This window comes from Ctenopharyngodon idella, chromosome 16, assembly GCF_019924925.1.
Source record: "Ctenopharyngodon idella isolate HZGC_01 chromosome 16, HZGC01, whole genome shotgun sequence".
NCBI lineage: Eukaryota > Metazoa > Chordata > Actinopteri > Cypriniformes > Xenocyprididae > Ctenopharyngodon > Ctenopharyngodon idella.
In genome coordinates this window covers 34599210-34623534 of record NC_067235.1, presented here as the reverse complement: position 1 = coordinate 34623534, position 24325 = coordinate 34599210, and the positions used below count along the sequence as shown (strand labels likewise).

The 24325-nt window shown below is 38.6% G+C and overlaps 1 protein-coding gene across 4 annotated transcripts in view; it reads left to right on the top strand.

Moving 5' to 3' along the window:
• The first annotated feature begins 19307 nt into the window (after nucleotides 1-19307).
• The window catches only part of csmd3a (CUB and Sushi multiple domains 3a), a 305727-nt gene continuing 300709 nt past the window's right edge, over nucleotides 19308-24325 (top strand). For all 4 annotated transcript variants that reach the window (XM_051864521.1, XM_051864522.1, XM_051864520.1 and 1 more), the window contains exon 1: nucleotides 19308-19671. In XM_051864521.1, coding sequence (XP_051720481.1) covers nucleotides 19521-19671 — 151 coding nt within the window. In that variant the 5' untranslated portion in view covers nucleotides 19308-19520. The remainder of the gene's footprint in view (nucleotides 19672-24325) is intronic.

The window sequence follows — 24325 nt, the reverse complement described above, 5'->3', positions numbered from 1 at the left end:
CACCCGTCATCCATCCCTCCACTCATCCGTCCGTCCATCTGTTCCTCGAACATCCATCCATCCACTCACCCATCCATCCATCCCCTACACCCATCTGTCCATCCATCAGTCCATCCATCCGTCCATCCATCCCTCCACCCGTCCGTCTATCCATCCATCTGTCGGTCCATCCAACTATCCATCCCTCCACCCGTCCGTCCATCCATCCATCCGTCTGTCCATCCATCCATCCATCCATCCATCCATCCATCCATCCATCCATCATCCATCCGTCCATCCATTCCTCCACCCGTCGTCCAACACCTCCATCATCCATCCATCTACTCACCCATCCATCCATCCTCTCCATCAGTCCATCCATCCGTCCATCCATCTATCCATTCCTCCACCCACCCACCCGTCCATCCATCCATCGTCGGTTTGTCCATCCCTCCATCCAATCCACCCACCCATCCACCCATCCATCCTTCCTTCTACCTATCCATCCGTCCATCCATCCATCCATCCATCCATCCATCCATCCGTCTGTATGTCTGTTCGTCCGTCCATCCATCCATCCATCCATCCATCCAGCCATCCCTCCACCCGTCATCCATCCCTCCATCATCCATGCATCTACTCACCCGTCCATCCATCCTCTCCATCAGTCCATCCATCCGTCCATCCATCCATCCATTCCTCCACCCACCCACCCGTCCATCCATCCATCGTCGGTCTGTCCATCCCTCCATCCAATCCACCCATCCACCCGTCCATCCTTCCTTCTATCTATCCATTCGTCCACCCACCCGTCCGTCCGTCCGTTGAATATTTTTAGATTAATTTAAAGATACACTCAGTATTTTAGTCATACTGACCGATTGGTCTGGAGTTCTTGTATATTGATGGGGATTGCTGAGATAAATTTAGTCATATTTGGCTGGTCATATGATCACAACCTGTTGGTTCCCATGTACATGAACATATTTTCAAAATGACTGTTCTTTAAACTTTCTTAATATGAGAAAATTTACTGATTGCACCTTTAATTGTGCGGAAGAGTAGAAAGTTGGGTCTGCTGTTGTTGAACACTTCTGAATGAGAAGTAAGAAGCCACTCTTAACCCTTGTTTCTATGTGTGGTTGCACAGGTGAAGAATGGAAGCTATTTGTGTGGTCGATGCATCTGTATATGGACTGATATGGAGAAAATCAGGGAGCTCAGACTGTAATTACTGCAGGGCAGATGGGCCTGTAGTGTGTGACACTCTTATCTGTGTGCTGAGAGGGCTGGAGGACGCCGTGATGAGAGCTGATAGCTGCTGCTGGATTGATTGAGACTGCTGCAGATCGACTGTAAGCGCATGTTCACATGGATCGGGCTCCGTTCCTCCATGACACTTGCCTGTAGAGGAATTTCAACAGGAGATGGAGCCAATCAGTCGTTAGGTTAGATGGCTTTCTGCTGAGGACTCGACCTGTAGATAGTGTTAAGTTTTCCAGGTTTCCCCAAACACCCCTTCCTTCTGCCACTGGTTGGAATGCAAAGAGCAAATCTATTTCTAAGAGCAAGGATCTTAAAATAGAAAAAAATAGAACGCTTCACCTTCAAGTGTAGTAATACACTGTAGGAAAGTGATGCACGGGCAAAAAGAAAGGGTAACCTTGATCTTGTGCCCTAGTGAGATCCAATATTTGAGCGCGATCTCCAGAGTCTTATTAGCAGCTTCATGGATACTCATCACATGCTATACTGTCTTATAGGAAATTGGGGTCATAATTATCCTTAATAAGAGGTTAACTGACCTGCCATGAATGTCGAGAAGGTTGTGTGCAATGGTGCTTTTAACAGAAGCGCTGATCGTTCTATTTCGCACTACTGGATCTGATTCATCCGCTGTCCTCAAAGAGCCATTTCATCTGACGCTTCAAATACATCAGCTATTTATAACAGAGCATTCTGAGCTCGTCCATCCCTCTCTGTTGTATAAAGTCAAGGGCTACTGACAGAAATAAATTTAGAGTAGTGTTTGCTGCTTTTATCTTACTGCTTGTCGAGTTATTCCAAGTCCATCTCGAAACTTTTGGTGGGACATGCGCTCTTTTGCATGAAGAATGGAAGCTTGAAATGAAACTTCAAAATTAGCTTCTTCAAGGGATCCGGTGAGGCTTGAGCAAAAAATAGGCGAATGACAGAAGAGCCGAGAGTCAGTGGAAGATGATATACCTCTTTGTCTGTAAAATCTCAGAGATTGAAATTTGGCCTCAGTCTTTGGTTATAGTAATCAACTGCTGTCCTGAGAGAGAACTTCCTGAGGTGATCTTCCTCCATAACTTTAAGGTTTGTATACATTTGTGTATGAAATAAGTACAGACACAAAATGTATAGCTATGACTTGTTTCAATCACCGGTACATTTATTGTTGTTTGTTCCACTAACATCATTCAACGTCTGTTGGTTGGCTTGTTTTGCAGGCAGAGCGAGAGACGCGACATCTGCGGCCATTTTGAACATCATATTGACATCTCCCGTCAAACAACTGCTGCCACACGTTTCAACACAACCAGGGTTAAAGGGTTAGTTAACCCAAAAATGACAATAATGTAATTTATTACTCACCCTCATGTCGTTCCACACCCGTAAGACACAAACTAAGAACACAAATTAAGATATTTTTGTTGAAATCCGATGGCTCAGTGAGGCCTACATAGGGAACAACGTCATTTCCTCTCTCAAGATCCATAAAGGTACTAAAAACATATTTAAATCAGTTCATGTGAGTACAGTGGTTCAATATTAATATTATAAAGAGACGAGAATATTTTTGGTGCGTCAAAAAAACAAAATAACGACTTATATAGTGATGGCCGATTTCAAAACACTGCTTCATGAAGCTTCAGAGCGTTATGAATCTTTTGTGTCGAATCATGATTCGGATCGCGTGTCAAACCGCCAAACTGCTGAAATCATGTGACTTTGGTGCTCCGAACCGCTGATTCATAACGCTCCGAAGCTTCATGAAGCAGTGTTTTGAAATCGGCCATAATTATATAAGTCGTTATTTTGTTTTTTTGACGCACCAAAAATATTCTCGTGCTCTTTATAATATTAATATTGAACCACTGTACTCACATGAACTGATTTAAATATGTTTTTAGTACATTAATGGATCTTGAGAGAGGAAATGTCATTGCAGGCTTTGCAGGCCTCACTGAGCCATCGGATTTCATCAAAAATATCTTAATTTGTGTTCTGAAGATTAACGAAGGTCTTACGGGTGTGGAACGCCATGAGGGTGAGTAATAAATGACATTATTTTCATTTTTGGGTGAACTAACCCTTTAAAATCAGGTACCGCTGCCGTACTTACAGCGTAAACATCATTGATTATTATGGGAGCGACGCTCGTGCGACGCGTTGAACGGAAGGTGAGACTGTAATGTCCGACAGAGGAGTCATAAAGCTGTTATTTAACACAGCATACGTGAATATTGTCAGTTCAAACCTTTCTGATACAGGTCTTTTCTTGCCACAGATGCCAGAAGAGCATGAGTTTGCTCTCACTCCTGTCACTTTCTAAATGTTTTATGTTGTTGATAATTAACTTTATTTAAAAAAATATTTAATTTAGACTGTTTAAAGTCCATTTATTTCCTAAATTACCAATATATATTATTATTAAATAATTTATATAGCCTACAAAAAAAATAAAATAAAAAAAATGCTGGGTTAAAAACAACCCGAGTTGGGTTGAAAATGGACAAGCCCAGCAATTGGGTTGTTTTAACCCAGCGGTTGGGTTAAATGTTTGACCAAACCTGCTGGGTAGTTTTATTTAACTCAGCTATTGTTTAAAAATTACTGTATTGCTTGCTTAAAATTAACCCAAGTATGTTGGAAATGAACATTTATTAATATGTTTAATAATAATTAAACTATAAACATTTATTAAATTGCTTATTAAAAAATCTTAAGTTGAATATATTCAAGTTGCCTCTAGTAAATTATGTGTTTGGTTTTTAATTTCCAACCTATTTTGGGTTCATTTTAAGCCAGACATATAGTCATTTTAAAACAATAGTTGAGTTAAATAAAACTGCCCAGCACATTGGGCAAACATTTAACTCAACCGCTGGGTTAAAAACAACAAAACTTGACAGCATTTTTTAGAGTATAAATTAAATATATAAATAACGTTTTATGCTAGGAAATGGAAATATTAACCGTTAATGAGGTAAAATTACCCCAGTGTTTAGGCTTAGTCAATATGAGCAGAAGTTGGGTTCAAGTGTGCAAGCCAACCTGCTGGGTTGCTTTAACCCAGCAAGTTCTGTCCAATATTTACCCAGCGCTGGGTTGCCAAATGGGTGTTTTTAACCCAGTGCTGCTGTCACTCTGTGTGGAGCGTTTATTGTGTGCTGTATTATGCGATAAAGATTTGTCAATATAGCGATATGATCCTGTGAGTTAGAGCACATGAGTTTCTATACGAACTCACAAGGAGCGTGTAGTCGCCGTAATTACAGACTAATTGGCACTAATTATACAACGAACAACTATTTGCCAATTACAGCACAATGGAAGTCATTAACCTGCATTCACGCAGGGCTAAACGGGCTTGGTGGATTTCGGCTGTACAGATGTCACAACAGTCCTTTTATTCCTTTGGGATGTCGCTGTAGAGGAGCAATACCGGCTTTTATGAGGGTCAGATTTGTTGTTAATGTTCTTCAGTGGCTGAATTGCCAAACAAACCGCTTTCTCTTCAAAACCGACGCAAAAAGGGAAAGAAGAATGATTCACTGGCGCTAACTAAATCACCATCCCTAGAGTCAATAGTAGCTGGAAAACTTGAATGAATAGTTATTGTGCGTCATTCGGCGGCCCTGAGGTCTGTAGTTATTACATAGTGTCTCCACAGTTGAGTACTTCTGCTCTTTTGATGTATTATAAAAGCTGATAGCCCTCTGAATAGATGGGCAGTGAAAACCAAACCTATGCTTCTTTTCTTGAGATACTAACCTTGACTGTTCAATTTCCATAGCATTTACAGTGCAACTTTTAATGCCCCGGGGGCCGTGAGGCACTTGACTCTAGAACATTTGATTTTAACGAGGAAAAATGGATTTGAACAGATCATTATAAATGAGTCTAAAATCAACTGTAGCATGGCAAAGAAAGGCTTAAGGGATTAGTCCAGTCTTAAAATTGCCAGTTTTTGCTGTAAGAGTTTTCCCTCCTTAATTACTGAGGCCCGTCAAGTCATGTATCTTTCTAACAAAGGCACAATACAGCAAACGTCTGCTCTTTTCCAATACGGCTCATACCTGGTATGTTTATCATCTGTTTGAACTAGATACGCTTTCATTATTCAAACATGTTTTTTCTATATTGTTCTGAGCAAATCAAATGTTTGGGCATCCAGACTCATTCATACAACAAAGCAGCCCTTGCGAGCCCTTGAACCTGAATTTAACAAGCTAGACTGGTCCTTCTCTGTTAAACAAGACTTACAATGACTGCATATAAATCAGACTCTTGTTTTAGGTCGCTAATTAGAACCAAAATCCAGACACCTGTCTTGGCTGAATGATTAACGGTGGTGCGGGATATTGTATTGTACAGGGAGGGATTGAGTCAAGCTCTTAGTCAATACTGAGTTTTTGGAAGCGAACACACACACACACACACACACACACACTACATATTATATATATTTAGAGAGAGAGAGCTCTGGAAATTAAAAATTAAGAGGCCAATGCAAAATTATCATTTTCTCTGGATTTACTATTTATAGGTATGAGTTTGAGTAAAATTTTCATTTTTTCATTTTGTTTTATTCTATAAACATTTCTTCCAAATTTCAAATAAAAATATTGTCATTTAGAGCATTTATTTGCAGAAAAATGGCAGTAGTCAAAATAACATAAACATGCCACTGTTTCAGAGTCCAGAATAATTCAAAGAAAGTTCATATGCATTTTTAAACATTACTGTACTAATGTTTTAACTTCAGAGGAATTAAGAAGTCAATATTTGGTGAATAACCCTGATTTCCAATTACAGGTTGTTGACCCCAAACTTGAACAGTGTTACGCACACACATACACACACATGCACAAACACACACACATACACACACATGCACAAACACACACACACACACACACACACACACACACACACACTACCTATATGCACACACACACACACATACATGCACAAACAAATATACACACGCACACGCACATATATGCACACACACCTATATATATATACACATACACATGCAGACACACACGTATACACACGTATATACACACACACCTATGTATGCATGCACACACATTCTCACACACACACACACACACACACACACACATATATATATATATATATATATACATACATACGCACACACCTATATAAACACATGCGCACACACACATACATATGTACACACACATATACACACACTCACATGTATGCATTAACACATATGCACGCACACACACACACATATAAATGCACACGTACATATATAGTATACACACACACACACACACACACACACACACACACGAACACTCACATACATGCATAAACACACATGTTGGGTTTCCATGTTTTATGGGACTTTCCACAAACAATGGTTCCTCATGGGGACAAAAAAAAAAAAGCCCAAAATTTTGTCCCTATAACATAGGGAATACCTGAAACGTGTGTGTGTAAAGGTTATTTTTTATGTATTTTTGGAGATTTATATCAAAGTTTGGTGAGCAACTTCATAAATAATAGTTCAAATGATTTGCCTTGCTGAGAGGAGATAAATTCTTTTTTTTTTGCTATTATTTTTGCTTTTATTGAATCAGTCCAACTTGCTTTGTTCTCTTCGGAGCGAGACTTTTATTGAAGGAGAAACGGCCAGGCCAGAGTAGGATGCGGATGTGGATTGGCTCTTTTGAGTTGAGCTGGTAAAGTTTCCACCTATAGCAATTCTCCCACAGCATACTAGCATTGGTTTTCTTTGCAAGATGTAAAGATCTAGTTGCTATTCCATGCTTACAGTCTGCAATGTCAAGCAAAGGCGAGCATGCAGGCCAACCGACCGAATGAGCTGATCAAATTCATGAGAATCCAAGCCTCCTGGTGAGAGAAAAAACTGGTTAGGGCTTTGATAGTAATATTGTACGGATTATACTGCTGTTGTGCCCTTGAGCGAAGCACTTAACCTGAGCCTGCTCAGTAAATACCTAGCAGTAAATCTGTGGAGAATATGTAATACCTCCCCCCAAAATCCAGCGAAGACTAATAAAATTATCTGCAGAGCAAAGATGTTGTGGGAAATGTGCAGACGGATGATTTCCCTTGTTTGTTCTGCCAGTCTGTTATTCTCTTTACCACCTTGGCAAGTGTAAGAGCACTTACAAAAAGAGTCTTGCGTCTCTGAAATATTATCGCTATAAAACGGGACGCCTCTACTAAAAGTTCACTAGTGGATATCCATATGAGAAAATAGACTTACTTTTGGCTCCGTTTCAAAACCTAGTGAGCTGTCTTACTGTCTACTGCCTTACTGCACCTTAACTGATATGAAACATCATTAGTGACTGATTTGATGAAACCCTAAGCCCTCGTGATCTTCCTCCCAGTCCACACTTTCCTGATGCAATGATGTTTTCACGGTCTGATATATATATATTTCAAACTTACATAAACTTTCATTCCATATATTCAAACTTTCATTTTATATATTCAGACTTTCATTCCATATATTCAGACTTTCATTCCATATATTCAGACTTTCATTCCATATATTCAAACTTTCATTTTATATATTCAGACTTTCATCTTATATATTCAGACTTTCATTCCATATATTCAAACTTTCATTCCATATATTCAAACTTTCATTCCATATATTCAGACTTTCATTCCATATATTCAGACTTTCATCTTATATATTCAGACTTTCATTCCATATATTCAGACTTTCATTCCATATATTCAGACTTTCATTCCATATATTCAAACTTTCATTCCATATATTCAAACTTTCATCTTATATATTTAGACTTTCATTCCATATATTTAGACTTTCATTCCATATATTCAGACTTTCATTCCATATATTCAGACTTTCATTCCATATATTCAGACTTTCATCTTATATATTCAGACTTTCATTCCATATATTCAAACTTTCATTTCATATATTCAAACTTTCATTCCATATATTCAGACTTTCATCTTATATATTCAGACTTTCATTCCATATATTCAGACTTTCATCCCATATATTCAGACTTTCATTCCATATATTTAGACTTTCATTCCATATATTCAGACTTTCATTCCATATATTCAGACTTTCATCTTATATATTCAGACTTTCATTTTATATATTCAGACTTTCATTCCATATATTCAAACTTTCATTCCATATATTCAAACTTTCATTCCATATATTCAAACTTTCATTCCATATATTCAAACTTTCATCTTATATATTTAGACTTTCATTCCATATATTTAGACTTTCATTCCATATATTCAGACTTTCATTCCATATATTCAGACTTTCATTCCATATATTCAGACTTTCATCTTATATATTCAGACTTTCATTCCATATATTCAAACTTTCATTTCATATATTCAAACTTTCATTCCATATATTCAGACTTTCATCTTATATATTCAGACTTTCATTCCATATATTCAGACTTTCATCCCATATATTCAGACTTTCATTCCATATATTTAGACTTTCATTCCATATATTCAGACTTTCATTCCATATATTCAGACTTTCATTCCATATATTCAGACTTTCATCTTATATATTCAGACTTTCATTCCATATATTCAAACTTTCATTTCATATATTCAAACTTTCATTCCATATATTCAGACTTTCATCTTATATATTCAGACTTTCATTCCATATATTCAGACTTTCATTCCATATATTCAGACTTTCATTCCATATATTCAGACTTTCATCCCATATATTCAGACTTTCATTCCATATATTCAGACTTTCATCCCATATATTCAGACTTTCATCCCATATATTCAGACTTTCATTCCATATATTCACTTTCATCTTATATATTCAGACTTTCATTCCATATATTCAAACTTTCATTCCATATATTCAGACTTTCATCCCATATATTCAAACTTTCATTCCATATATTCAGACTTTCATCCCATATATTCAAACTTTCATTCCATATATTCAGACTTGAATATGCTCCCTTCATAGGCAGCTCACTAGGTTGTGGCACAGTCTTGGTCTCATGCATCAAGAGATCATAATCATAAAGCTGTTCTTTTGCTCACTCGCCTCCAGTTTTTTATTTTTACAATGTCTTACCTTCTTGTCTGGTTTTATGTCTTTCACGATAACATTCGCCTGAAGTAAAACATGAAATGTTTTGGTCAACTACCTACTACCCATTTTTCCCATCAAATATATACAGCTGACTGTAACTCTGTAGTCCAGTGTTTTGTAATACCATAACCTCTTCTCTCGCAAACTGTAAAATATTCATGGTGAGACTGCAGCAAAGTCAATGAGTGTTCAATCAGTGCGTTCCCCTCAGCCGAGCCCCCGGTGTGCCGCCCTGTGATTTATTGCTGAATTAACACACTGAAGTCTTCCATTTCTCTGTGTTTCTTTCATGCTCTAGGGCGGCACATCAGCTGGACGCTCATGTTTAGATGACCAGGGCCAACGGGCTCCTCTCGAGGGGGACATCAAGATGATCGTGTCGAATACTTGTTGTGGTGATTATGGTCTGTTATTTTCATGCTGCGATCCAAACTTTATGCACTGCCATTACATTTGCAATTTCAATTGCAAATAAAAAACAGTATGTACTTCACTAGGTTTCCTGAACGTTTCTCCATCTATCACTGGTTGGATACTCCACTCCACTGTCTGAACCAGGAGCTGACATGTCAAACCCGAGGGGTCAAGGTCAATTAGTCCCCTGTTGGTAGATGACATAACTAACCATCTGTGCCAAAAAACTTTTTTTTTTACGCCGTTCACGACTATTCAAAATTAGCTGTGTATTCTGATATTTTTATCCAAGCAACATAATTGCTTATATTATATTTAAATTTTTAATTTAATAAAATTGTCTACATATCAATTTTATCCGTACCCACTACCCATTCTTGTATGACTCTCTATATTATGCTGTCCCTCTCTATATTATATTATATTACAAATTTATTTTCATTTTCTCTCTCTCTCTCTCTCTCTCTCTCTCTCTCTGTGTGTGTGTGTGTGTGTGTGTGTATATATATATATATATATATATATATATATATATGTATATGTATACAATATTGTTGTATTATATTATATATTTTTCACATTTTATTTGAATAATTATACTTTTCTACCATATATACATGTGTGGCTCTTAAAATAATGCAGTGAATTTATATTTTTTATGCTGTGTTATGTTATGTTATTAATATGTTACGTGTAATATGTAATGTTTTGTTATGATATGTTTTATGTTATGTTGTTGTATGTTTTATGTTATGATGTTTTATGTTATGTCGTTATGTGTCGTGCCTTGGCGAGTTATGTTATGTTTTATGTCGTGTTATGTTTTGTTATATTATGCTATGTTTTATGTTATGATTTATGTTATGGTATGTCGTTATGTGTCGTGTTATGTTTTGTTATATTATGTTGTTATGTTTTATGTTATGTTATGTAGTTATGTGTCGTGTCATGGCGAGTTATGTTATGTTTTATGTTACGTTTTATGTCGTTATGTGTTGTGTCATGGTGAGTTATGTTTTGTTATGTTAGCATGCTTATATATATATATATATATATATATATATATATATATATATATATATATATATATATATATATACATCCCTGCCCAGAACTGAGTGGCCATGAGCAAAGATGGCAGATTTCAAATTGCACATACCTCCGGAGCCAGCTGAGTGACTGCCAGACCCCTAAACGGATGTGTCCTCCAGGTATGATAGACCTCCTTGGCTAAAAAATAACAACAATTACACACTTCACTTTAAAAATGGTTGAAACTCTGAAATAAGAAACATTTCAGAAAAACAATCTTTTCACTCAAAGTTTATTGTTTTCTCTGGCAATCTCGGATGTAGTGCAGCTCAACATTTCTTTGTCAAGAAGAAATAACATTGAGAGATGTTCAACGACCTTCACCAGCTGATAGAACTGCGAGATCAGAGCTTCCAGATGGGTGGAAATGGACGGAGCACCTCAGCAGTTAACAGACTAAATTGGAAGGACTGTAAGAGGGACTTGCCTGGAATTCAGAAAGCGGTGCGGATCAGATGAGGTGAGAGTGGCTAGTTATTAAATTGGCCAGCAGGCAGAACGTGGGGGCAGACGAGACCTCGCAAAGTGCATCGCTAATGAGCTTCTGTAATGCTCGCTCTCATCTTTGAACCAGACCTTCAGATGGAGCCCATTGTTGGCAGGGAGGCCAATGCAGATTGTTAGCGGCGGCAGAACCTCCAGCCCGGCTTCCCTGGATAACTCCCTCTCTCTCTCTTAATCTATGTTAATGAAGCGGAAATCAAAGCCTGAAACGTCCAGGCAGCGCGCATCCTACCTCAGTCATGTTCAAAGCTGTATTAAAGATGACAGAAACAAGTCTAGAGCGTTCTTTCACAGTGTTATGTAGCCCACGGGGGCCGTGTGTTTAACTTCTCCAACAACCATGTTCAAGATGTAGTATGAATGATGCAAACACTTGCATGACTTCTGTGTGGGCATCTGTTTTCATGCAGGTTCTTGACACACTTATTCAGATTTATTTTTTTTTTTTTTGGCATATTCATTGGCAGACAGAATGTAATAGGTTATAATATTGCGATACTCATAAAATCATCTTTTAGAAAAAAAAAAACTTTTGCACTGCATTTTCTCACTTCTCGTCTGACCGAGACACTCTCTGCTCCAGAATCGAGGTGTTTTGCTTGGCTTGCAGATATTTTTCACATCAGAAGTGCTATTTTTTGCTGTGGACTAGTGTTTCCCACAGACTTGTTTGCATGCAACCATATACTGTAGGTCGTGCCATGAAAATGCATTGGCAAAATTGTCATTTTATTCTATATATTATATTGTATTATATTATATTAAATAACTATATTAAAATGTTTAATGACTCCTAAAAGAATTCATTGGAGTTATGTTATGTTATGTTACATTTAAATGACTTTATAAAAATTAATGACTCAAAAAAGCATTAATTATTATATTATATTATATTATATTATATTATATTATATTATATAAATTTAAATGACTTTATTTAATGACTCTAAAAGTATTTGTGTCATTGACGAATAAGGTTTTTAAAAGTGTAAAAAAAAATCATAATGGAGATATAATTAATGTAGAAGTTTTATTAAGTGTTAACAGTAAGATTATGAGGTTTTTATAATCAATTTTTTACAAGATGGACAAAATTTGTCACCAAAAAAGTATTTCGGTTTAACCAAAATTTCGGTTTTACCGAATGACCAAATGATGAGTTTTTCATCATTTGGTCAGACGAGACCAAGCGAAGCTAGCTAGCGAAAGCACAAACATTTTATATTTAGTACAAGTTTTTAAAATATTACAACATTTTCCATGTTTTATAGCGGTTGCACCGAATGACCTGATGTTTCGGGACATGCGTATGAGCAAGAGAAAACATACATTTTTCAAATAGTTAAGAGAGAGTTAGTTACTTCATGCCCATGTGGTCCTTTGCAGGTGTCTGAATGATGTCACATCCTGTCACATGATATTGACTTTATGACTTGATCCAAAATGGTCCCTTTATATTGGTTACTCCGAATGACATCAATGAAATTCATTTTTCCGGACATTCTTTCTCGTAACAAAGCAAAGACTTCTACACATAATTTTAATACCATTTTGCACTATGTTGATATATGATGTTATAAAATCATGCCAGAATAAAAAATATATACATTTATTACATTTAAAGATATTTTAATCACAAATGAAATGGCTGTTTTGGCCTTTGGACGGTTAAACCGAATGACCTTTTGACACTTAAAAATCTTTAAAATACCTTTATATGAAGCAAAATATATTTAAAACCTTTTGGATTCAATTAAAGAGTTAGTTGAGTTAGTTGTACTACCTTACATACTTTGGATGTCATATCTTTGTTTTTATTTTTATTAAGGCCTTTGGACATAAAAATGACCCATCATGTCTTTGTGTCACAGTTCCCTTCGTATATCCTAACATCCTCCTTGTTTCCACACCTGCACTCACTTCCTCGTCATCTCCCCATCATCACTGATCACCTGCACCTGGACTTCATCATCTGCACACCCTTTATAATGGACTCACTCCCAGCACTCCTTGTCTGTTCTTATTGTTAGTTAGATGTGTTTGGTTGTGTTTCTCTCCTTCGTTGAATAAATAACACTATGTTGTAGAAGTCCATGTAAGCTTCATCTCTACAGCAACCTAAACCGTAACAGAAGAACAGACCAAACAGTTTAGATTTCTACAAAAGAAAAATGGGTATATTCCTGGTTCCGGTGCCTCCGAAGACCCGCAGACCCAAGGTCTCAGCAGGGGACCGTCTGTGGACCCTCAGGCAGGACAGTCGCCCGCTGGAGAGGTACGTGGAGGAATTTGCTGAGCTTTCTTGCAAGGTGAACTGGCCAGATGCTATACTTAACACCTGTTTTCTGAGGGGTCTGGACGAGGATACGATCCGTTATATTGAACCTGCATTTTTCTTTTCCCTAGTCGAGTCTATTAATCTGATTCTCTTTTTAAATGGTTCCGAGTTCGAAATCGAAGAGGTTCAGAAAAAATCGTATCTCCCTCGTCCGGCCCCCTCAGAAACACAGGCGGCCTGGCCAGTTTACCAGCCGCCGGTTTCCTCCACATACCCCTCCAGTGGGTATTCCCCTGTGGTCCTGCCTGACCCAAAGCCCAAACTGCCCAAAAGGAGGGCCACCACGAGGCCCAGACGGCCTAAGAGGATGGCCGCTGCCTCACCAGAGCCTCCGTTGAAGCCTGCCGCCCAGCCTGAGCTCTCACCAAGGGAGGCCGATTGACTTATTGACTTTTGGGCGGAACCAGTTGCTCCAGCCTTCCACGAGCCTGCTCCAGCCCACCAAAACGTTCCTGTCCACGAATCCATTTTTACCACCACGGATTCGCCCAAAGAAATTTTTTTGGGGGGGAGCCATATACCCGTGGGTGGGGAACTTATGGGTGGGGCTGACCCGCCATAGCCGCCCCGCCATGGCCGCCCGAGGCTCCTGACCCTCCATGGCCGCCCGAGGCTCCTGACCCTCCATGGCCGCCCGAGGCTCCTGACCCTCCATGGCCGCCCGAGGCTCCTGACCCGCCATGGCCGCCCGAGGCTCCTGACCCGCCATGGCCGCCCGAGGCTCCTGACCCGCCATGGCCGCCCGAGGCTCCTGACCCGCCATGGCCGCCCACGGCCTCTGACCCGCCATGGCCGCCCGAGGCTCCTGACCCGCCATGGCCGCCCGAGGCTCCTGACCCGCCATGGCCGCCCGAGGCTCCTGACCCGCCATTATTCTCTCCTTCATTGAATAAATAACCCTATTTTGTAGAAGTCTGTGTAAGCTTCATCTCTACAGCAACCTAAACCGTAACACTTTGACCCATTCATTGGATTTATGTTATGTTATGTTATATGTTATGTTTTATGTTATATTATGTCGTTATGTGTTGTGTCATGGCGAGTTATGTTATGTTATATTATATGTTGTTATTTCGTTACATGACTTTTTAAAAATGAATGACTCCTAAAAGCATTAAATTGATTATTATTAGATTATATTATATTGTATTATATTGTATTATTAGAGACTCCAAAAAACCTGCAGTGGATTTATTTCCCCCCCCTGTCTGTTAAATATTATATAATATTACATTATATTATAATTGATTAAATCCGTTACATTTGTAGACGGGAACACACTCAGTTATGTAGTCTGACCGAGACTCTCTCTGCTCCAGAATCGAGGTGTTTTGCTCATCAGAAGTGCTATTTTTTGCTGTGGTCGAGTGTTACCCACAGACATGTTTGCACGCAGTCATATATAGACCGTACCATGAAATTGCATTGGCGAAGTTCATAGAGTCCGTACCTCGAGCTCCAGGGCAGAGCAAATCCCCCGCTGCTCTGACGCAACCCCCCAATTCTGCCATTTTGTTCACTACAAATACAGTATAACCCGATTCTGTTAAAATGCCCGGATTTATTTTTGCTTACCAGCAGTATTTTGACATTTCTAAAACATGAATCTCAGGGTGAGCTGAAAGAAATGTTTGTCCCGCTGTGCATGTCTCTCACACTCTAGAACTTTATTTCCCATCATGCTCTTACACACCGTAAATATGCCCATATTAATCCCAACACAGTTTTCAGCCACTTTAATCAGAAAATGCACGCTGTGGTGCAAATCTAACAAGCGACGCTTGGAAAAAAGAATCTGATTGTGTAACACGTTACCCCCAACAATGCAATTTATATATCTATTTTCAGTTGTATTGATATGAGACAAGCATTTTGACAGCGAGCCAGTTTTTCAGCGAGTAGCAGCTTTGCTGGCCTCCACTAAATCAATGGACAGATGGGTTGCTCTAGAAATAAATCATAGAAAAGCAGCATGCTTTGCATTCATGACCATGTATCATATAGATGTTATTGCAGTGCTGCTGTGTTGCAGTGTGTGGGATAATCCTCGGCTGGAGCGTGAGCTGCACGGGATGTGCCGCTTTCAGCGTATCAGAATGTATAGAAAGGCTTTGTCTTAGTTTTCTCAGCTGATTTAAAGTGAACATCAAGATGTTTGTCACCTAGCAGCAGCACAAGAGTAGATTAGTCTAGTGTTCTCATGTCATGCAATATGATTAATGTTGCGTTCTTTAGTGTGTAATGTTGCTGTTTGAGCATAAAAAAAAGCTCTGCAAAGTCCCTCCAGCGGGAGTTATTCTCTATATCTGTTTCTGAACTCCCTGAAACGCCTCCATTGTAGTCTTGAGTTTTCTTCACAATATTCCTCATTTAAATAATTCATATGCAGAATAAAGGGGCGGGGCCTGGTTGAGTTAGTTAGTAGTGTGTTGAAACTGGCGGTTATGGTAAGGGGCGGGACATTTCCCAAACACCAATCACAACACACTGCTCCAGCCGACCAATCAGAGCACATTGTGCTTTTCAGAAGGAGGGGCTTCATAGAGACAGGAACTAAACAGAGCGTTACTGACAGACTGGGAAGAGAGGAGCTGAACAATGAAGAATATGAGGAAAATAATCAACATTCAAGCAGGAAAACCTGTTCTAGTAGAGCTCAAAAAACATAATGAGAAAAGGCATATAAGTCTCCTTTAAAAATCCTATGTTTTAAAGATAACACATACACTTTCAATCTCTGTTGTTGATAAGCAATGGTAAATTCTTCTGTAGAAGCAACAAATCAGCGTGATTTCAACTTTATTTAGAAAAGAGAAATGGAAATTACACCAAAACAGTTGCCCAAATGCATTTTTAAATTGCATTTACAAAGTTTATGTTCTATCTTTACCTCAACTCCTATTGGTTGTATCACTATTAATTTGCAGAAGAGTGAACTCACGTTTTTTTTAGTCAGTAGTTTTATACACCGATCAGACATAACATTATGACCACCTTCCTAATATTGTGTTTGCTGCCAAAACAGCCCTGACCCATCGAGGCATGGACTCCTCTAGACCCCTGAAGGTGTGCTGTGGTATCTGCACCAAGATGTTAGCAGCAGATCCTTTAAATCCTGTAAGTTGCGAGGTGGAGCCTCCATGGATCAGACTTGTTCAGCACATCCCACAGATGCTCGATTGAATTGAGATTCTGGGAATTTGGAGGCCAAGTCAACACCTCAAACTCGTTGTTGTGCTCCTCAAACCATTCCTGAACCATTTTTGCTTTGTGGCAGGAGCATTTTCCTGCTGAAAAAGGCCACAGATACCAGGGAATACCGTTTCCATGAAAGGGTGTACATGGTCTGCAACAATGCTTAGGTAGGTGGTACGTGTCAAAGTAACATCCACATGGATGGCAGGACCCAAGGTTTCCCAGCAGAACATTGCCCAAAGCATCACACTGCCTCCGCCGGCTCGCCTTCTTCCCATAGTGCATCCTGGTGCCATGTGTTCCCCAGACGCACCCGGCCATCCACGTGATGTAAAAGAAAACGTGATTCATCAGACCAGGCCACCTTCTTCCATTGCTCCGTGGTCCAGTTCTGATGTTCACGTGTCCACTGTTGTCTCTTTCAGCGGTGGACAGGGGTCAGCATGGGCACCCTGACTGGTCTGTGTCTATGCAGCTCCATACACAACAAACTGATGCAGTGTGTATTCTGACACCTTTCTATCAGAACCAGCATTAACTTCTTGAGCAATTTGAGCTACAGTAGCTCGTCTGTTGGATTGGACCACACGGGTCAGCCTTCGTTTCCCACGTGCATCAATGAGCCTCGGCCGCCCATGACGCCGGTTCACCACTGTTCCTTCCTTGGAGCACTTTTGATAGATACTGACCACTGCAGACCGGGAACACCCCACAAGAGCTGCAGTTTTGGAGATGCTCTGACCCAGTCGTCTAGCCATCACAATTTGGCCCTTGTCAAACTCCCTCAAATCCTTACGCTTGCCCATTTTTCCTGCTTCTAAACATCAAATTTGTTCACTTGCTGCCTAATATATCCACCCACTAACAGGTGCCGTGATGAAGAGATCATCAGTGTTATTCACTTCACCTGTCAGTGCTCATAATGTTATGCCTGATCGGTGTATTTTATCACGTATCATTGCTGATTATATATGCTTGATGAGACGAGTAGTTAATTCGCTCATAAAATGTGCATTTTGCTTAAATCATATAAATTGAAAACCTTTTATTCTTTTGATGTCAGGCCAAGCCAAAATGTTAATATTCTAAGCACAAAGAGTCTCCTGAGGATGAGATGAATCATTTATAGTGAATAATGATTTGCATTTTAGGCTGTTTCTCACACATATTGTATGATTTTGTCATTGTTGTTCTTTTTAAAAGCCATAAATGTTGGTTGTAAGGAACACTAGCAGTGGTTGCAGTATGAAGCATCATCACACTTTGTGTCACTGATGGCGAGTAAATGATTTTGGTGATGAACTGTTCCTTTAACAGGATGTTCTGCAATCTATATTGTGGAGTAATTAATTCAGCACCATGGACAGCTCTTCACTGACCTCTATGTGTTCACACTGTTGATGCTTTCAAGCCCTGCTATAGAAAACATCTGCAATTTGTATATATTACAAGTCTCTGTCGTTCTGATTAGTATAATCTTTAGCTGTCAACAAATATTTTCCAAAGAAACCCAAGCTCTTATCTGAATGTCTGCATGCATACGTGTGCATGTGTGAGTATTAGATTTGTTAGAGAGAGAGAGAAGTGTGTGTGCGTGTGCGTGTGTGTGTGTGTGTGTGTGTGAGAGAGAGTGTGAGAGAGGAGGAGAGGGAGTGCTTAGTCTGTATGGAACAGAAGTGGTCCTATAACCTACAGATGGCGGAAGACTCCCTCTAAAATCCCATCGTTGATTAAATGTACCTTAGGGGGGGCTATACATAGATAAATTGGACACTCTCCCACTTTTAATGAAGTGCTGGAATGGACTGATTATGATAATGCAAAACACAAACTGATGCATCAGTTTCAGTAGATGCACTGCAAACACGTCAATGCATAAAAATGCAACTTTTTTGCAAAATGCAATGTGTGTTGTGCCAGTGTTTATTAGAATAAAGCATTGCTTTTGCCTGGTGCATTGCACACATTTTAAATAGTAATGCATGCAAAACAACTTGCAAGAGGCAATATACAGTGACAGTGTGCTATGTCTCTTTATTAGTGTAATATATTGCTTTTAGCTGATGCATCTTCATTTGAACTATTGTAATAGTAGCATACATTTGGCAACTATTTTTAAATGCAATTTAAAATCTGCATTGTATGTAACGTTCGATGGCTGATGCATTGCCAACAGTAACATTTAAAGCAAATCCGCTTCATTTTTTAAATATATATCACATACTGCACGTAGTGATCAATGACGAAGCACCGATGTCGCCGATTGCGCGTGCATTCACTTTTTCAAAAGACGTTGCTTTTGGTTGATGCAAAAACGGTAACGCGCGCGCATTTGGCAACTCTTTGTGAAATGCAGCGTGCATGCGAATGCATGCGTTCATTAGAGATGCATTGAAAGCAGCATGCGCTGCTCTGTAAGTGAGGAGAGTCATATGAGGAGTACAGAGAATACTTTGTGCCCCTGTTGGCGAGATGGTTGAGTCCTCGTCAAGGTTGCTGCTGCTGTTGGTCTCCTCATACATCCAGCGCTGACTGACTCCAGCGATCAGTCTCCTCTCCAGCGCGAGGAATATCCATTTCTGCCGGACACTCGAGACTATGAGAGCAGCTGATAATGACGGACGCCGAGGATTTTTAGTGGTTTCGAATAAAGGATTTATCAGATGCGCTCGCGCTACCACAATGACGATTAAAACTGGATTTATCATTGGGAATATAGTGCTGTGCTGTATACTGTCGTGTGTGCAGGGTAAGTGCTGCTGTCGGTGTGTTTGAGAGACTGTGAGGGGCTGCAGGTGGAAAAACGCAGAAACATAGGCAGGAGTTTACTGAGCCTCAGTTCTGTCTGAACATACGTGCATTTACGCCTTCTCCAGTCGAGTCCATCACCACAGGACACTGATAGGGATAAATCGCGTTTTTCTGTTTTCGTTTCGTCCCGTTGCAAGAATGTTCTCATTACATTCTCAGCTCACATCAAATTCTACAGATACTGTATTGAAGTGAACAAAAGTCTGATAACATTCTATTCAAGAATCTATCTATCTATCTATCTATCTATCTATCTATCTATCTATCTATCTATCTATCTATCTATCTATCATAGCTTTGGAAGGGAGCACTGCTTAAATTCTCCCTCTCTTTCTCTCTCTAGATATTAATGCATTATGTATCATTTTTGCATTTTGAAATGACTAATATTTCTTGAGTGTAAAATTCATTCAAAGATAAAAACATGTCATTTTTCCCCCTGAAGAAAATATATTGTATTTAACAATGCGAATGTATACTTTTACAGTAATATATATATATATATATATAATATATAAAATTCCCAGAATTCCCTTAAACGTGAACCATTGCATTTGTTTAGAATTTATTTACTTTTTTCCCCCCTAAATTTGTTTTCAGGGAATTTTATATTACATATGGCCTTCCACATTGTATTATTATTGGTAAATTTTATAAAAATAACATTTTAATAGCTCAGATACTCTCTGGGTTAAAAACAACCCAAGTTGGGTTAAAAATGGACAAACCCAGTGATTGGGTTGTTTTAACCCAGCAGTTGGGTTAAATATTTGACCAACCTGCTGGGTAGTTTTATTTAACTCAACTATTTAAAAAATGACTGTATTGCTTGCTTAAAATGAACTCAAAATATGTTGGAAATTAATATTTAATGTTTATTATTGTTTCCTCTAGTAATTATGTGTCTGATTTTTAATTTCCAACCTATTTTGTGTTCATTTTAAGCCAGACATATAGTCATTTTTAAACAATAGTTGAGTTAAATAAAACTACCCAGCAAACATTTACTGGGTTTGTCCATTTTCAACCCAACTTGGGTTGTTTTAACCCAGCATGTAGATATTATATAATTAAATGACACATGCAGTAAGGACTTGAAAAATATATACCAGAATGCCAATCTTGTAATACATTGTCACTTTATATTTGTAGTGCATAGATTTATCAGACAGTTTGCTTTATGATTTAATGTATTTTTATTGTATCATAGTTGTTGCAGTTGCACCTTCAAATGCTTCATTTGACAAGCTTTTAATATTTATTTCCCCTGTTACTCTGACAACTCTCTTTCTCTTCTCTCTCGTACTGTATAATATAACTAGTCTTATTAATCTTTTTAATGAAGTGCACAGTTCAGGATTTCTGCAGGGCTTTGCTGTAATGAAAAGCACAGGTTGCACGGGTCTTGTAGAGCTGGACCGCAGGCATGATTGATTGTTGCTCATGTGTTGTTTATGCATTAGATTTCTAAAACCTCACACAGAGACACAGAAATAGCTCATAGCTGCCCACCAGACGCGTCTGTCACATATAGCGACTCGTAGGATAGAAGTAGTGAGTTGTATAATCTGTCTGAGATATACTGGAGATGAGATGTTGTGAATGAAATAATGAACTGCCTTTTGATTAATCTGATTATTTAGATTGCACATGTGCTCGGTTTGAAATGTAAAATCCATCTTCAATCAACACGAGTCGCATTTGACGTGACTTGAAGCTGACTAGATGAATAAAAATCCCCCACGCTGCCATTTTTACTTTCAACAAACACCTTTAAACTCGTGAGGTGTTCCCTCGCATGCGTTAGTGCTTTAGTGACTCAGTCTAATGGAAATCTAATGGAAATGATAGAATGAAGTTGTGCTGCCGCAGCATGACATTAACCTCCCTCGTATTCATTTTTAGCTTTCTTGCGTACGTTCGTGTGGATCATTGTGCATACTAAAGTCGGTCCTCATTACCTACTCTTGTAGGTAAATGTCATACGGTGTTGGGATTGAAATGCCGTTGGACAGAAAGCATGATTACTGTAGTTCAGCTCTAAGATCTGCTCTATTCATCATAATGTCACAGTGGTAAATAATGGGCCCCTTTTTCATCAATGCAAATATTTAGTGGCTTTCTTCTATCAACAGCGATGAGACAAGGCCGCGGGTGTTGCAGTCGTGGCTTTGAAGTTATTTCTCATATAATGTCCTTGCCCAAACAAACAGCGCTGCACTGCCTTCAAGGCTCTCTTGATGCATTTTTAATAAGAGGCGCTTCGAAATTGGGCAGTGTGTTGAATGGGGAGGCCAATGAAATAACTTTTCATCTCATTTGAAATCATCGATCTGGGTCCCACTCGGTTGGTGGTGGTGTGGATGTTCTGGTTTTGAGTTTGCATTTTAGCTGAGCATCTACATGGTGCTTTCATTTGCTCAGTTGGAGGATGACCTTGATCTCTAGTGCTTGGATTTTTGTCCAAAAAAACCCCCCTAGTTTGGGTTTAGGAGTAGTCCTTTCAATATTTACTCACTCTCATGTTATTCCAAACCCATTTTCTTTTTTGTCTTTTTTTTTGAAGAAGAATCTTTAGGCAGATCTTGTTCATAATGACCAGAATACAAAGCAAAACCCACTTCTGGGTTGGTTTCGGTTTCAAAAATGCCTCACGTCATGGTTTGACATGCTTGACGCCAAACCAACACCAGTTTGAGTAAATGCAGGAAGGAGTATGAAATTTGAGAGCTGCAGTGCACTGATAAAAATGATTCTGTGGTGAAGTAAATACTACAGAAAAATGTAATTTCTGAATGAAAATATTAGTTCAGGCAGTAGTTTAAAAACAAAGTAAATTCTATATTAGTACTCAGTCCAAGCTTGTAGAAATTAAAAGCGTAAATATCAACGATAAAACCTCCTCAACTTTTCTGTTACTGGTGTTCCCATAATGCAGTGGGCCATGAATAATTAATAAGGTTGTTTTTTTTTTTCCCAGCTGTACACTGTTTTATCATTGCTTTTGTTGATGCACTTTAAAAGCATGGTTTAATACAGTGTTATATTATTTGAGTAAAAAGTATTGCCAAGTAAACTTTATTATAAGTTACTTATTTCTTTTGTTAAATTTAATTAACTTAGTTAAGTAGATTTTATTAAAGGTGCAAGAAATGCAATATAATATACATAATAACTATGTTTTCAGTGGTGTATAAAGACCTTACATAATGAACCATTATTTTTTTATTACCTTAGAATGAGCCATTTCTATCTACACACACCGCGGGTCCCCTTTTATGTTAAGTCGCCATTTTGCGCTGGCATGTTTCTACAGTAGCCCTAAACGGACAAACTGCTCTACAGCAGAGTGCGTTTGATTGACTAGCTACTCTCTGCTGTCTCAGACGACGACATTTTTGTCCTGTGTCAGCCACCGTAGCTTCTCTATATTGCAATTCGCAACCTCACCGCTAGATGCCGCTAAAATTTACACACTGCACCTTTAATTCTATATATGAAATTAAATATAATTAAGTAATATTTACTTAATTTCTTTATGAATGTTAAGTTCAATAGTAAATAGATTTTACTTGATAATAACAGGTAAGTCGTACAGAACGGTAGCAGTAAAATTGAATTAAAATGTGTTAGTGCAAATTGTTACGAGGATTTTATCAAGTAAATCCTTTTTTCATTATGCATACATGGGAAGATTTTCTCTGAAAAGCGGATTGTGGTTTGTTTGTCACTCAAAGTCACACTAAAAATATATAAATTTAAAGAGCCCCTATGATGCTATTTTAAAGTTTACAAATTGTGTTTTGGAGTCTCAATAGATTTACATGCATCCAAGATCAAAAAAACACTTTAATTTTCAGATGGCCCAGTCTATTGTGATTGATCAGAAACCAAAAGCTCATTATCATATCTGAATCTCAGCTCTTGATACGAACAGTAATGATGGCGTCGGTTTTACCGTATCAATCTCATCAAAGTGATTCTGAAAACAGCATCTTCTCGACATGAACAACATGAACTAAACTCTTCCAGTCTCAGATACACTACAGTGTTTGAGGGCGGGGCAAAGGAGATGCTGTTTGCAGGCAGCCAATGAAAACCATTATGCAAATTTGTTATATAGTTTTGTAACAGGAAGTGAGACTGGAATTACTGACGACTCGTTTCAGCAGTTCAGAATCAATTCTTTCTACTAGAAGAAAATAACTATTTGTTGTGCACTTTGATCTTTAAGGTCCCCCTGTGGTGAAAATCAAGTTTTTAATGTTGTTTATATGTCTATGTGGTGTTTTTAAGACAAACCATGTGCGAATTCATCAGTCAACACCAATGCTGGGTATTTTCTCCTTAAAACTGCAGTGAACCAAAGACAGTCTCAAAAACTTGGTTTGGAATCACTGGTGTTTGTGACATCACAGACTACCTTGTAACCAATCACATCAAAGTGTGATCATCAGCGAGTGGATCTCTGAGCTGGTGTGAGGGAGTGGGGGTGGGGCTAATTTGCATATTCATAGAACCTCGTATACTACATGAGGCAAGGGTGTAGAGTTATATTCAAGCTATTTTAAGGCATGAATATTTTTTTTCAA